Consider the following 15,448-nt stretch of genomic DNA (forward strand, 5'->3'; position numbering starts at 1 on the left):
TCCATGTTCATTGCTCATTGCGGCAGATGTTTTAACGGAAAATGTTATAGATAAATAAAGGACAGTAAACTGCAATATTTATCCATGTCCATCTTCAAATGGTTGCATTTTATTCAAAAGACTGCACATGTGTAGTGAACTGAACACGTATGGGGCAATAGAGCCCTCAAGCAGTTATTTTTTATTTCACCTTTATTTAACTAGGTAAGCCAGTTGAGAACAAGTTCTCATTTACAACTGCGACCTGGCCAAGATAAAGCAAAGCAGTGTTACATACGGGGTAAACAAAACATAAAGTCAAAAATACAACAGAAAATATATATACAGTGTGTGCGAATGTAGTAAGTTATGGAGGTAAGGCAATAAATAGGCCATAGTGCAAAAATAGTTACAATTTCCGTATTAACACTGGAATGATAGATGTGCAAATATGATGTGCAAATAGAGATACTGGGGTGCAAATTAGCAAAATAAATAACAATATGGGGATGAGGTAGTTGGGTGGGCTAATTTCAGAATGGCTGTGGAAGGTGCAGTGATCGGTAAGGTGCTCTGACAACTGACGCTTAAAGGTAGTGAGGGGAGATAAGAGTCTCCAGCTTCAGAGATTTTTGCATTTCGTTCCAGTCATTGGCAGCAGAGAACTGGAAGGAATGGCGGCCAAAGGAGGTGTCGGCTTTGGGGATGACCAGTGAGATATACCTGCTGGAGCGCAGACTACGGGTGGGTGTTGCTATGGTGACCAGTGAGCTAAGATAAGACGGGGATTTGCCTAGCAGTGATTTATAGATGACCTGGAGCCAGTGGGTTTGGCGACGAATATGTAGTGAGGGCCAGCCAACAAGAGCGTACAGGTCACAATGGTGAGTAGGTAGTATATGGGGCTTTGGTGACAAAACGGATAGCACTGTGATAGACTACATCCAATTTGCTGAGTAGAGTGTTGGAGGCTATTTTGTAAATGACATCGCCGAAGTCAAGGATCGGTAGGATAGTCAGTTTTACGAGGGCATGTTTGGCAGCATGAGTGAAGAAGGCTTTGTTGCGAAATAGGAAGCCGATTCTAGATCTAACTTTTGATTGGAGATGTGTAATATTCATATGTGTCACCATACTGAATTGTAATTGGATGCATCATACTGTGCAATGATTGGTTAAGACCACCCAGGTGGTGAGGTCATTCTAAGATGATCATGGCCAGAGACACATGGACATGCACGTTATAGCTAGTTAATAAAGAGCTACGTTTATAAATATCCTGTCGTCCTGCATTTTATTATTTTGTACAAAGCGTACAAAACAAGACATGGTGTCAGAGTAAAAGGACTAAAAAGATGGATTTTGCTGGAGTTCCTTCACCTCGAATGGATTGGGGGTCTACAAATCTACCCGATGCATGGCGTAAGTTCAAACAGCATGTGGAGCTGATGTTCACGGGTCCTCTGAAGGAAAGAGGAGAAGAGGAAAAGTGCAGCTACCTGCTCCTCTGGATCGGTGAAAAAGGGAGAGACATTTACAACACATGGACACTTACCGAGGCTGAATCAAAGGTACTGAAAACATACTACGATCGTTTTGAAGCATATGTTTTGCCAAAGACCAATACAATTTTCGCTAGGTACAAATTCCATGAGAAAGTACAAGGCGCTAGTGAATCGTTTGAACAGTTTGTCACTGAGCTGCGTCTGCTTGTGAAAGACTGTGATTATGCAAACAAGGATGAGATGGTCAGGGACCGTATTGTATTTGGAATACAATCACCGCGAGTGAGAGAGAAACTTTTGAATGTTGGATCAGAGTTAACGCTGGACAAAGCTATCGACATAGCCAGATCTCACGAGCTAGCACAGGTTCAGATGAAAACCATTTCAGGCGGCAGCATGAGCGCATCACGTGAACAAGCAGTGCACGCAGTCAGGCAGACATCAAAGCACACCTCCAGTGCCCAGAGAGCATGTTTCAGAACGGAGACAGACAGAACTCCAAAACAGAGCGACACAGACTCCAAACGCCCCAAAACATGTGGATATTGTGGATACAAAGTGCATGGCGAACAGGGGAATTGCCCAGCTAAAGGCAAACAGTGTACTAAATGTGGAAAATGGAATCACTTTGCAAAAGTGTGCAGAGTTTACCGTGGAAAAACAGTACATACAGTGAGTGAAGATGAAATGTCAATCAAAGAGTCAAATGCTGATGAACTGTTTATTGATTCAGTGACACAGAAAAGTCAGATATCAGAGACAGAGCAAGCCTTTGCTGACATTGAGATAGGAAGACAAGGCACAGAGCTAAAATTCAAACTAGACACTGGTGCACAAGTAAACATTATTCCTCTGAGTAAGTACAGAAGCTTGACATCTGAGTGTGAGCTACAGCCCACCACGCGCAGACTGACTGGTTATGGTGGTGAACAGCTCCCAGTAAAAGGCACATGCACTCTCAAATGCAAATACAAGGAAAGGGACATGATGTTGGACTTTTACGTTGTTGACACTCGAGCACCTGCAGTGCTAGGGTCTTAAAGCATGTTTAGACATGGACCTTATCAAGCTAGTTTTATCAGTGACAGCACCAGTAGAGATAGAGAATGTCATGGAGGAGTTTGCTGATGTTTTTACAGGAATAGGACTATTCCCAGGAGAATGTACCATTCACCTTAACCCAGACGCAACCCCTGTGATCTACCCACCGAGAAAGATTCCACTTGCTCTCCGCGCCCGTCTGAAGAAAGAGTTGGAGAGCATGGAGCAATCTGACATCGTCACCAAGGTTACAGAACCGACGGATTGGGTCAACGCGTTAGTGGTGGTGGAGAAACCACGCACAGGCAAGCTCAGAGTATGTCTCGACCCAAGAGACTTGAACAAGGCTATCAAACGCCCCCCATTACCCCTTACCGACGCTAGATGGCATCACACACAAGCTAGCGGGCGCACGCTACTTCAGTGTCATGGACGCCAGATCAGGCTACTGGGCTATCAAGCTCACAGAAGAGTCATCTAAGCTCACAACGTTCAACACACCGCTTTGGACGCTACAGGTTCCGTCGCCTGCCTTTTTGGGATTATCTCAGCCCAAGACGAGTTTCAGCGAAAGATCGACGAGGTGTACGAAGGCCTCGACGGAGTCGTGGCAATTGTGGACGACATCCTTGTCTATGGTCGAACCAAAGAGGAACACGACAGAAACCTCAACGCGATGCTGCAAAGGTCCCGCGAGAGAGGAGTCCGGCTCAACCCGAGAAGAGCACAGTCGGGCGCTACAGAGGTCAGCTACTTCGGGCATCTTCTCACAGCGAATGGAATCAAGCCAGATCCGCAGAAGATCTCAGCCATAAAGGAAATGGAGCCACCAAAGAACCGCGCAGAGCTGGAAACAGTGCTTGGCATGGTCAACTACTTAGCCAAGTTCGCACCCAGCCTCTCCAATGCTAATGCACCCTGCGTCAGCTGCTAAAGCAGTCCAGTGAGTTCCTCTGGGACAACCAACACGACATCGCTTTCCAGAAAGTGAAAGACTTGATCATGAGAGAACCAGGACCAATCCTTGCCTACTACGACCCCAACAAAGAGCTCAGACTCCAGGTGGACGCGTCGAAGTATGGACTAGGGGCAGTGCTACTGCAAGAAGGAAAACCCATCGGCCACGCTTCCAAATCTCTCACAGACTGTGAAATCAACTACGCTCAAATCGAAAAGGAGCTGTATGCCATTCTGTTCGGATGTAAGCGTTTCCATCAGTATGTCTATGGACGACAAGTCATTGTGGAATCAGACCACAAGCCCCTCGGAGTCAATCATGAGGAAACCGTTAGCCGCAGCCCCGCCAAGGCTACAGAGAATGATCCTTCAACTACAAAATACGACTTCACAATCACTCACCGTCCAGGCAAAGACATCCCTGTCGCAGACACACTCTCCAGGAAGTTTCTTACCTACAAGGACAGCAGCCTCAGTGAAGGCATGGACATGCAGGTGCACACTGTGTACAGCAACTTACCAGTTAGTGACACAAAACTGAAGGAGATCCGAGCAGAAACAGAAAAAGACACACAACTCACACAGCTGAGGAAAGTCATACAGTCAGGGATGGCCTGAGGAGAGGAGAAAATGCCCTCAGAGCGTCTCAGAGTTCTGGAACCATCGTGACGAACTATCACAGATCAACGGAATCATTTTCAAAGGAGAGAAAATCATCATTCCTACCAGTCTCAGAGAAGAGATTTTGACAAAGATCCATGCTGGACACATGGGCATGGAAAAGTGCAAACAGAGAGCACGGGACATTTTGTTTTGGCCCGGAATGTGCAAACAAATAGAGGACATGGTTGGTAAATGCCCCACCTGTCTTGAACGACGCCCCCTCAAACACCAAAGAGCCAATGTTACCTCACCGTATCCCAGACCGGCCCTGGCAAGTCGTGGCAACCGATCTGTTCACGTGGAACAACGAGGACTACATTATAACAGTGGACTACTACAGCAGATACTTCGAACTCGACAAGCTTCACAGCACCACATCTGCAGCTGTGATACACAAGCTGAAAGCAGCCTTTGCCAGGCATGGCATTGTAGAGACTTTAATATCTGACAATGGGCCCTGTTACAAATCAAATGAGTTTGAATCCTTCACAAAAGCATGGGAGTTCACACACATCACCACAAGCCCACATTACCCTCAGAGTAATGGCCTTGCTGAAAAATCTGTGCAGATCGCTAAATCACTCATGGACAAAGCAAAAGCAGACAAGAGAGACCCCTACCTCAGTCTCCTTGAATACCGCAACACTCCAGTTGACAACTTCAAATCACCAGCCCAGCTGTTGATGAGCCGCAGACTTCGGCTCAATCCTTCCCAGCACCAACCAGCAGCTGCAACCGAGGTCGTCAGCTACAAGGAAGTGCATGCAAAAACGTGCACAGAGACAACAACAGCAAAAGCGATACTACGACAGGTCAGCCAGACCACTGCCACCACTGAACGACGGAGAGTCAGTTAGAATCCAGGAGCATGGCTACTGGAAGCCAGCAGTCGTCATCCAACCAGCTGACACTGAACGTTCATATCTCGTTCGCACCGCAGAAGGAGCGGTGTACCGCCGCAATCGTCGTTCACCTACTGAACACAAAAGAACAACACACTGACGAGATGAACTGTTCCCCTGAAAAGAACGGGGTAGACTAAACACAGACACAACACAACATACACCATACTTACCTGCAACACCACAAGAACTGTTGACTGACACAGAAGCATGCTCAGCTTCATATCACACAAGGTCAGGAAGAGAGGTCAAGCCTAGAGCTGTCCTAGACCTGTGAAATGTCAAAGGGTGTAGGCGGATCGCTGCCTAAAACAGTTTCCAGACTGTAAACTTGTTATTGAAAGTTAACTTGAAATGCTTTGGTATTGTATTTGTTTGATATGTTGAGATGTCATTGCTACAGTGAAAAGCTGAGTTGCTGAGAAATATTTGTTCTAAAAATAACAATATGCTGAATCATTGTTTGTCTGTTATGTTGATGCAGTTGGTGCAGTTTAAATGGTTACTTACCTCGAGTTCAAACTACAGAGCATATATTCAAAAGAAACGCTTTATTGTTCCACATATTTTTTCTTTTTTTTAAAAGAAGGGGGATGTAATATTCATATGTGTCACCATACTGAATTGTAATTGGATGCATCATACTGTGCAATGATTGGTTAAGACCACCCAGGTGGTGAGGTCATTCTAAGATGATCATGGCCAGAGACACATGGACATGCACGTTATAGCTAGTTAATAAAGAGCTACGTTTATAAATATCCTGTCGTCCTGCATTTTATAATTTTGTACAAAGCGTACAAAACAAGACAGTGGGTACTAATTCTTATAATTTGCTCTGCTTTTATGACATGGTCCTTGTTGCATTGCATTATTGGACTAAACCGTTGTCCATCTGACTTTCAGGTATGGTGAGTTGAAGGCTGCAATCTGCATTGTGGGGATTCAAGCATTGGCTGAACTCAATCAGTGGCCTGGTGTACTGGCATGGATTCTGCAGCATTATGAGTGCCCTGAGAAAATACCTGCCAAAATAATGCAGATGTGGTGAGGAAAATTTAATATGGTTAATATGCAGGCACTCATTTCTTGCACACCATTTATAACAGTGCTATACACTGCATACACTGCACATTGTGATCTATGTTTTCAATTGGCATGTAAATGTATTCCCCAATTCACCCTGAAGTCATGTTTTTCTCTATGTCCCTCTTCATTTTTGTAGCATACTCCTATACACCAAAGTGGGTGAGCAAGCTATGATGCAGGAGGCAGGCAATGTTTGGCTGTGCTGTCCATCCAATGGGAGATTGGCAGGATTTGGGACTGTAGCAGAGCTGTATTTACTGCATATTCTAGTGCCTTTAGGTCATATGACAGAGGCACGGGAGTTGGTTTCTGGTGGGGTGGGAGGTATTTCATTCACAGAGGACCAGAAACAAACAGCACTGGATATCGTGGAGAATAAAGAGAACCTCAGCCAAGAACAACCTCCAAGCCCTAGTCCAAACCCCAGTCCTGTGGTGGTGGCTGCTGGACTTAACACACCTCAAGGTGCATCTCACTTACAGTTACATTAACCCTTTGTATTGACTTTAATGCTGCCAGACAGTGTCACTGACTGTGTGTTTGTGCTTTATAGGTGCTGTGATTCAGAAACTTGAGGCCTTGCTTAGGCTTTTCAACAGAGGACTATCGGTAGCCAGTGCTGGGTCATTCCCTCTTCGGAGAGTCTTTCTGGCTGTGGTCCTTCTCTATATGCTTTTTGTCCGGATGGATCCAGGTAAACAACAAAAAACAATGTTGTAAGCCTATTATTCAATCATTGAAAGAAACTGTCAACATCCAAATAATGTGGTTGCTTTAGTTAATACTAGTCTAGCACTTAGCATACAGCTTTTGTCTAGCTTTTGATTGCACCTAACCTACCTACAGTATTTAAGCACCTAAGCGCTGAACAGCGATAGATAGATATCAGAACATAAAGAGCAGAAATGTTATGATGATTCTTGGCTTCTCCACAGCTCATCCCTCATCTTTCCCCTGGATCTCACGGCTGCTGCAGATGCTGAAGCAGATGTGGGACGCCATGTTTGCTCCTTACTATCAAGCCAGAGCTCAGAGCTAAGAACTGTAAAACCATACAGCCTGGTGCTGGGACATCATGAGATCACCGTTGACCCTTAATCATGTAAATATGAATTACTGACTGAGATAAAGAGAGAAAATCAGGGGTGCTTTTGTTGCCAGCCACAACAACATGGATACCTGTCATATCAGAATGTGAACAACATGGATACCTGTGAAGGCAGACTGTGAGCAACATGGATACCTGTGAACGCAGAATGTGAACAACATGGATACCTGTGAAGGCAGAATGTGAACAACATGGATAGCTGTGAAGGCAGAATGTGAAAGTAACAGGCAGAATTAATTTCCCTGGTGTTGCAGATTCAGTTGCTCCCATATATGTGTGCGTGTGAGCGAGCGAGAAAGCGATTGAGTGTGTGTGGTGACACATTTTGTGTTGATATGAATGGCCCAGTCCAAAATAACTGTTATATGGAGGCAAGCTAATTATAAATCAGATGCATGTCAGACAAATTATAACTTTTACTTTGACAGATTTTTAATTGGTAAAATTATAATCTTCTCATTATACATGAGTCCAGTATCTTTCAATAGGGTCTGGCTCCAGCAGATACCTTCTCAGGACACAGACGCTGTGAGGTATACGGGCTCAGACAGGTTGAATGGTGCATGTATTAGCGAGCCAGTGTGTACTAGCTAGCTAGTAATGTGTACTAGCTAGTTAGTAGTGTGTACTAGCTAGCTTGTGGTCCTCTGTAGCTCAATGTGGTCCTCTGTAGCTCAATTGGTAGAGCATGGCGCTTGTAACGCCAGGGTAGTGGGTTCGATCCCCGGGACTACCCATATGTAAAAATGTATACACACATGACTGTAAGTCGCTTTGGATAAAAGCGTCTGCTAAATGGCATATTATTATTATTATACTAGGTATACTAGCTAGTAGTGTGTACTAGCTAGCTAGTGTATACTAGGTAGCAGTGGTGTAGTGGGGGCTTTTCTTTCAGTGGGTATTGCGTATTACTTCTTAATCCCCACTGATGCATATCCAAGTAGTATAGTGAAGGTATACGCCGTATCAATTATGTAGTACAATAGACGTTTCAACTTATATCTACAAGTATATGCTAACTAAGGAAACAATGGATATGCATTGAAAAAGTTTGGTCCGAAGTCTTGGTTGAATCTTTGTAGTGCGCAATTCAGTCATCATGAGCGGTTTGAATGAACATTTCTATAGGCTTTCCCAAAAAACCTTCCCAATTTAATGTTGACTGCAAAGTCAGCCTACCTGGCAGAATTAAATAATGATGGTTTGTATCAATTGGGAGGGCATTTGTTTTGCTAACTCTGCCATGTAGGCCTACATTGTACAGTACAGAAACACGGCTAGCCAAATGGTCTCTTGCTAGGTGAGAAATTGAATTAAAAGGCAACTACACCCTCCAAATATTTTTATTTTTCCCATGGTCGTTTTTTCTAAAAAGTGTGGATTTTGAGTGAAAACCTGAAAAAATATAGTAAATCAGAATTTAAAAAACTATAGGAAAACAGCATTTTTCACACAGGGCGCCTTTCCTTCACCGGCAGGCCGTTTTGGATTTTTTTGGGGCAAAACTTGAGTTTACCCACTTCTGAAAAGCACCCCTACACCACTGCTAGGTAGGTAGGTAGCTAGCAGTGTTTCCAGTTAGCCTATAATAGCATTTTCCCATAGCCATGTGTGTGAGGTGTATACTTTTGTTTTTTTGTTTAAGACTACCAAGAAACACTGTGTGACCCTGATTTAGTCCACTGCAGTAAAATGTTAATTACTACTGTTAGAAGCAACTGTAGAAAGAACCAAGTGTTATTGCTATACAAACTAATCAAAATGTATCAGTTGTGAAACTGAGGGACCGAACAATACGTTTTACTGTTTCACTAACTAGTTAGTCTGTTGGTTGAATAAAGTGTTCAAAGGAAAAGAACACTGACAACAACCTTAGTTTAAAGGGCTCTACCTTAGGTGGCCTGCTGCCAGACCATATTGTGAGCCCGAGCAGGATACCAAAGGGGAAGAGCGGGATACCAAAGGGGGACAGCAGGATACCAAAGGGGGCAACTGTGTTAAAGGCACACTGGGAGTCTGGCCTGTAGAGCTTCAGTCCTCTACCCAGACAAAGAGCCAAACCCCTGTTTTCAGCTAAAGACGATTTAGTTGAAACCCTATACCCGGGACTTAATGAGTGTGACTCACCCATGAGGGTGTTGTCGGTCAATTATAAAATGGAGGAACAGCCTCTAGCAGGAGTGACTAAGATTATGCACGCTTATAATAAATAGTATTACCCCGTGGCGTAATGTAGCCTGCGAGCACAGCTACAGTAGCGCAGTAATAACCGCACCAAGTATTAAAATACAAGTCTTATCTATAAGAAATACAAGTTTTATCTCATCCTAGCCCCTAACGTTCCTCACATGAATCACAGCCTGTTATGTGAAACAATTTATATCAGTATAGTACAAACCTATGCTTATCATTAATGCATTCCTTCTAAGCTATTCATCACATACAGATCCAATTATGAGAAAATAGAACCCCACAGAACTCTATCTGAGAAGTAGTTGGTGAACCAGGCGAGGCAGTCATTAGAGAAACCAAGGCTATTTAGTCTGTCAATAAGAATGCGGTGGTTGACAGAGTCGAAAGACTTGGCCAGGTCGATGAAGACGGCTGCGCAGTACTGTCTTTTATCGATCGCGGTTATAATATAATTTAGGACCTTGAGCGTGGCTGAGGTGTACCCATGACCAGCTCGGAAACCGGATTGCATAGCGGAGAAGGTACGGTGGGATTCGAAATGGTCGGTGATCTGTTTGTTAACTTGGCTTTCAAATACTTTCGAAAGGCAGGGCAGGATGGATATACAGTGGGGAGAACAAGTATTTGATACACTGCCGATTTTGCAGGTTTTCCTACTTACAAAGCATGTAGAGGTCTGTAATTTTTATCATAGGTACACTTCAACTGTGAGAGACGGAATCTAAAACAAAAATCCAGAAAATCACATTGTATGATTTTTAAGTAATTAATTTGCATTTTATTGCATGACATAAGTATTTGATACATCAGAAAAGCAGAACTTAATATTTGGTACAGAAACCTTTGTTTGCAATTACAGAGATCATACGTTTCCTGTAGGTCTTGACCAGGTTTGCACACACTGCAGCAGGGATTTTGGCCCACTACTCCATACAGACCTTCTCCAGATCCTTCATGTTTCGGGGCTGTCGCTGGGCAATACGGACTTTCAGCTCCCCTCCAAAGATGTCCTATTGGGTTCAGGTCTGGAGACTGGCCAGGCCACTCCAGGACCTTGAGATGCTTCTTACGGAGCCACTCCTTAGTTGCCCTGGCTGTGTGTTTCGGGTCGTTGTCATGCTGGAAGACCCAGCCACGACCCATCTTCAATGCTCTTACTGAGGGAAGGAGGTTGTTGGCCAAGATCTCGCAATATATGGCCCCATCCATCCTCCTCTCAATACGGTGCAGTCATCCTGTCCCCTTTGCAGAAAAGCATCCCCAAAGAATGATGTTTCCACCTCCATGCTTCACGGTTGGCATGGTGTTCTTGGGGTTGTACTCATCCTTCTTCTTCCTCCAAACACGGCGAGTGGAGTTTAGACCAAAAAGCTCTATTTTTGTCTCATCAGACCACATGACCTTCTCCAATTCCTCCTCTGGATCATCCAGATGGTCATTGGCAAACTTCAGATGGGCCTGGACATGCGCTGGTTTGAGCAGGGGGACCTTGCGTGCGCTGCAGGATTTTAATCCATGACGGCGTAGTGTGTTACTAATGGTTTTCTTTGAGACTGTGGTCCCAGCTCTCTTCAGGTCATTGATCAGGTCCTGCCGTGTAGTTCTGGGCTGATCCCTCACCTTCCTCATGATCATTGATGCCCCACAAGGTGAGATCTTGCATGGAGCTCCAGACCGAGGGTGATTGACCGTCATCTTGAACTTCTTCCATTTTCTAATAATTGCGCCAACAGTTGTTGCCTTCTCACCAAGCTGCTTTGCCTATTGTCCTGTAGCCCATCCCAGCCTTGTGCAGTTCTACAATTTTATCCCCCGATGTCCTTACACAACTCTCTGGTCTTGGCCATTGTGGAGAGGTTGGAGTCTGTTTGATTGAGTGTGTGGACAGGTGTCTTTTATACAGGGAACGAATTCAAACAGGTGCAGTTAATGCAGGTAATGAGTGGAGAACAGGAGGGCTTCTTAAAGAAAAACTAACAGGTCTGTGAGAGCCGGAATTCTTACTGGTTGGTAGGTGATCAAATACTTATGTCATGCAATAAAATGCAAATTAATTACTTAAAAATCATACAATGTGATTTTCTGGATTTTTGTTTTAGATTCCGTCTCTCACAGTTGAAGTGTACCTATGATAAAAATTACAGACCTCTACATGCTTTGTAAGTAGGAAAACCTGCAAAATCGGCAGTGTATCCAATACTTGTTCTCCCCACTGTAGGTCTGTAACAGTTTGGATCTAGAGTGTCACCCCCTTTGAAGAGGGGGATGACCGCGGCAGCTTTCCAATCTCTGGGGATCTCAGACGTTTACAGGGACTTTACAGTGTCCCAAAACTTTTTGGAGTTAGTGCTACAGGATGCACATTTCTGTTTGAAAAAGCTAGCCTTTGCTTTCCTAACTGATTATGTATATTGGTTCCTGACTTCCCTGAAAAAGTTGCATATCGCGGGGCTGTCCGATGCTAATGCAGTACGCCACAGGATGTTTTTGTGCTGGTCAAGGGCAGTCAAGTCTGAGGGAGAACCAGGGGCTATATCTGTTCTTAGTTCTGAATTTTGAATGGGGCATGATTATTTAAGATTGAGAGGAAAGCACTTTTAAAGAACAACCAGGCATCCTCTACTGACGGAATGAGATCGATATCCATCCAAGATACTTGGGCCAGGTCAATTAGAAAGGCCTGCTCGCTAAAGTGTTTTAGGGAGCGTTTGACAGTGATGAGGGGTGGTCGTTTGACCGTGGACCCATTACGGACGCAGGCAATAAGGCAGTGATCGCTGAGATCCTGGTTGAAGACAGCGGAGGTGTATTTAGAGGGTAAATGTGTCAGGATGATATCTATGAGGGTGCCCATGTTTACAGATTTAGGGTTGTACCTGGTAGGTTCGTTGATAATTTGTGTGAGATTGAGGGCATCTAGTTTAGATTGTAGGTTGGCCGGGGTGTTAAGCATATCCCAGTTTAGGTCACCAAGCAGTACGAACTCTGAGGATAGATGGGGGGCAATCAGTTCACATATGGTGTCCAGGGCACAGCTCGGGGCTGAGGGGGGTCTGTAGCAAGCGGCAACAGTGAGAGACTTATTTCTGGAAAGGTGAATTTTTAGAAGTAGAAGCTCAAACTGTTTGGGCACAGACCTGGATAGTCCGATAGAGCTCTGCAGGCTATCTTTACAGTAGATTGCAACCCCCTTTGGCAGTTCTATCGAGACGGAAACTGTTGTAGTTGTAGGGATGGACATTTCTGAATTTTTGGTGGCCTTAATAAGTCAGGATTCAGACACTGCTAGAACATCAGGGTTGGCGTGTAAAGCAACGCAGTGAATAACTCAAACTTAGGGAGGAGGCTTAGGATGTTAACGTGCAAGAAACCAAGGCTTTGTCACGTTCGTTGAGAGACGGGTCAGACCAAGGTGCAGCGTGGTATGCGTACATGTTTATTATAACTGATAAACACTTGACAAAACAACAGAAAGCAACATAACGTGAAGCTCAACAATGGCTACACACAACAATCCAAACAAGAGTCATAAACAAGATCCCACAACTAAGGTAGGCAACCAGGCTACCTAAGTATGATTCCCAATCAGAGACAACGAGCGACAGCTGCCTTTGATTGGGAATCACACCCGGCCAAACATAGAAATATAAACCTAGAACTAACCATAGATATACACATAGAAACTCATGCCCTGACCAAACCAGCTAAAGACAACCGGCCTCTCAAGGCCAGTGCGTGACAGTACCCCCAAAGGTGCGTATCCGGCCACACCAACCTGACTCATTAGGGAGGTCCGGGTGGGCATTCAGCCTCGGAGGAGGCTCCGGCCCGGGGCGTGACGTCCTCTCCACTGCCTCCCGTTACACCCCTGGTCCGGTCTGAACCTCGGCGCGATGCTTCCCCTCTCCTTCCTCCCACGATGCACCAAGCCCTGTCTGGACCCTGGTGTGGGAGGCCCCGACCCTGGAGAGGGGCTGATGTCTGGGCCTGGAGTGGAGCCGCTGACCGGAGCTGAACTGGACCCCGCTGGAGCGGACTACTCTGGCTCCGGAGTGGAGCCGCTGACAGGAGCTGGACTAGGCACCGGTGGAGCGGACTACTCTGGCTCCGGAGTGGAGCCGCTGACTGGAGCTGAACTGGACCCCCGGTGGAGCAGACTGCCCTGGCTCCGGAGTGGAACCGCTGACCGGAGCTGGACTGGGCACCAGTGGAGTGGACTGCTCTGGCCCGGAGTGGAGCAGCTGACCGGAGCTGAACTAGACCCCGGTGGAGCAGACTACTCTGGCTCTGGAGTGGAGCAGCTGACCGGAGCTGGACTTGGAACACGCACCACAGGTCTGGTGCGAGGAGCAGGGATGGGTCGTGCCGGACTGGATACACGCACCACTGGTTTGGTGCGAGGAACAGGCACAGGCCGTGCCGGACTGGATACACAGACCACTGGTTTGGTGCGGGGAGCAGGTACGGGGTGTACCGGGCTGGCGACACGCACCACTGGTTTGATGCGGGGAGCAGTTCGGGTCGCACCGGGCTGGCGACACGCACCACTGGTTTGATGTGGGGAGCAGGTACGGGCCGTACTGGACTGGATACGTGCACCACTGGTTTGGTGCGGGGAGCAGGCACGGGCGCGGGCTGGCGACACGCACTACTGGTTTGATGCGGAGCAGGTACGGGCCGCACCGACTGACAGCGACCACTGGTTTGGTGCGGGGAGTAGGTACGGGGCGTATCGGGCTTGTGTACACGCACCACTGGTTTGGTGCGGGGAGAAGGTACGGGCCGTACTGGACTGGATACACGCACCACTGGTTTGGGCGGGAGTAGGTACGGGCGACTGGGTTGGCGACACGCACCACTGGTTTGGTGCGGGGAGCAGGTACGGGCCTACCGGGCTGGCGACACGCACCACTGGTTTGATGCGGGGAGAAGGTACGGGCCGATCGGACTGATACACGCACCACTGGTTTGTGCGGGAGTAGGTACGGGCGTACCGGGCTGGCGACACGCACCACTGGTTTCTGCGCGGGAGCAGGTACGGGCCGCACCGACTGGATACGCGCACCACTGGTTTGGTGCGGAGCAGGTACGGGCGTACCGGGCTGGCGACACGCACCACTGCTTTGGTGTGGGGAGCAGGTACGGGCCGTACTGGACTGGATACGCGCACCCACTGGTTTGGTGCGGGGAGTAGATGCAGGCGTACCGGGCGGCGACACGCACCACTGGTTTGATGCGGGGAGCAGGTACTTGCCGTACTGGACTGGATACGCGCACCACTGGTTTGGTGCGTGGAACTGGCACAGGCCGTACCGGGCTGTGGAGGCACACTGGAGGTCTGGAGCGTAGAGCTAGCCCTACTCGTCCTGGCTGGATGCCCACTTCCGCACGGTATGTGCGTGGCGTTAGCACAGGACGCACTCGGCTGTGAACGCGCACTGGAGACACAGTACGTAGAACCGGCGCAGGATTTGCTGGACCGAGGAGGCGTACTGGAGACCAGGAGTGTTGAGCCGGCACAACCCGTCCTGGCTGGATGCCCATTTTCGCACGGCACGTGCGTGGCGCTAGCACAGGACGCACTGGACTGTGCAGGCGCACTGGCGACACAGTGCGTATCTCCGCATAACACGGAGCCTGCACGGTCACACGCTTCTTAGCGTGAATGCGAGGAGTTGGCTCTGCTCTGAACCCTGGCTCCGCCAACCACCCTGTGTGCCCTCCCCCAACATTTTCTTGGGGCTGTCTCCGGCTTCCTTCGTCGCTGCACCTTCGGCCTCGCCGTTGATCCTCTCCTTCCTGGGCTTCTTCCTCGCCCAGGGTCCTTTACCAGCTAAAATCTCCATGTCCAAAACGCTTTTCCCCACCTGTGTCCAGGATGTCTGTTCCTCCTGGCCACGCTGCTTGGTCCGTTGGAGGTGGGATCTTCTGTCACGTTCGTTGAGAGACGGGTCAGACCAAGGTGCAGCGTGGTATGCATACATGTTTATTAGAACTGATAAACACAC

The 15,448-nt window shown here is 47.2% G+C and overlaps 1 protein-coding gene across 1 annotated transcript; it reads left to right on the forward strand.

Annotated features, from left to right (window-relative positions):
• Window positions 1-127: 127 nt before the first annotated feature.
• On the forward strand, window positions 128-7,933 carry LOC121580105 (peroxisome assembly protein 26-like). The gene is made up of 6 exons (XM_041895154.2): window positions 128-147; window positions 1,518-1,550; window positions 5,954-6,094; window positions 6,273-6,601; window positions 6,690-6,830; window positions 7,072-7,933. Exons 1-6 carry the CDS (start codon window positions 128-130, stop codon window positions 7,173-7,175), a joined length of 768 nt encoding a protein of 255 aa, XP_041751088.2. The 3' UTR covers window positions 7,176-7,933.
• The last annotated feature ends 7,515 nt before the right edge of the window (window positions 7,934-15,448 follow it).

Source organism: Coregonus clupeaformis, unplaced genomic scaffold (genome assembly GCF_020615455.1).
Source record: "Coregonus clupeaformis isolate EN_2021a unplaced genomic scaffold, ASM2061545v1 scaf2892, whole genome shotgun sequence".
In the NCBI taxonomy this organism is placed as follows: domain Eukaryota; kingdom Metazoa; phylum Chordata; class Actinopteri; order Salmoniformes; family Salmonidae; genus Coregonus; species Coregonus clupeaformis.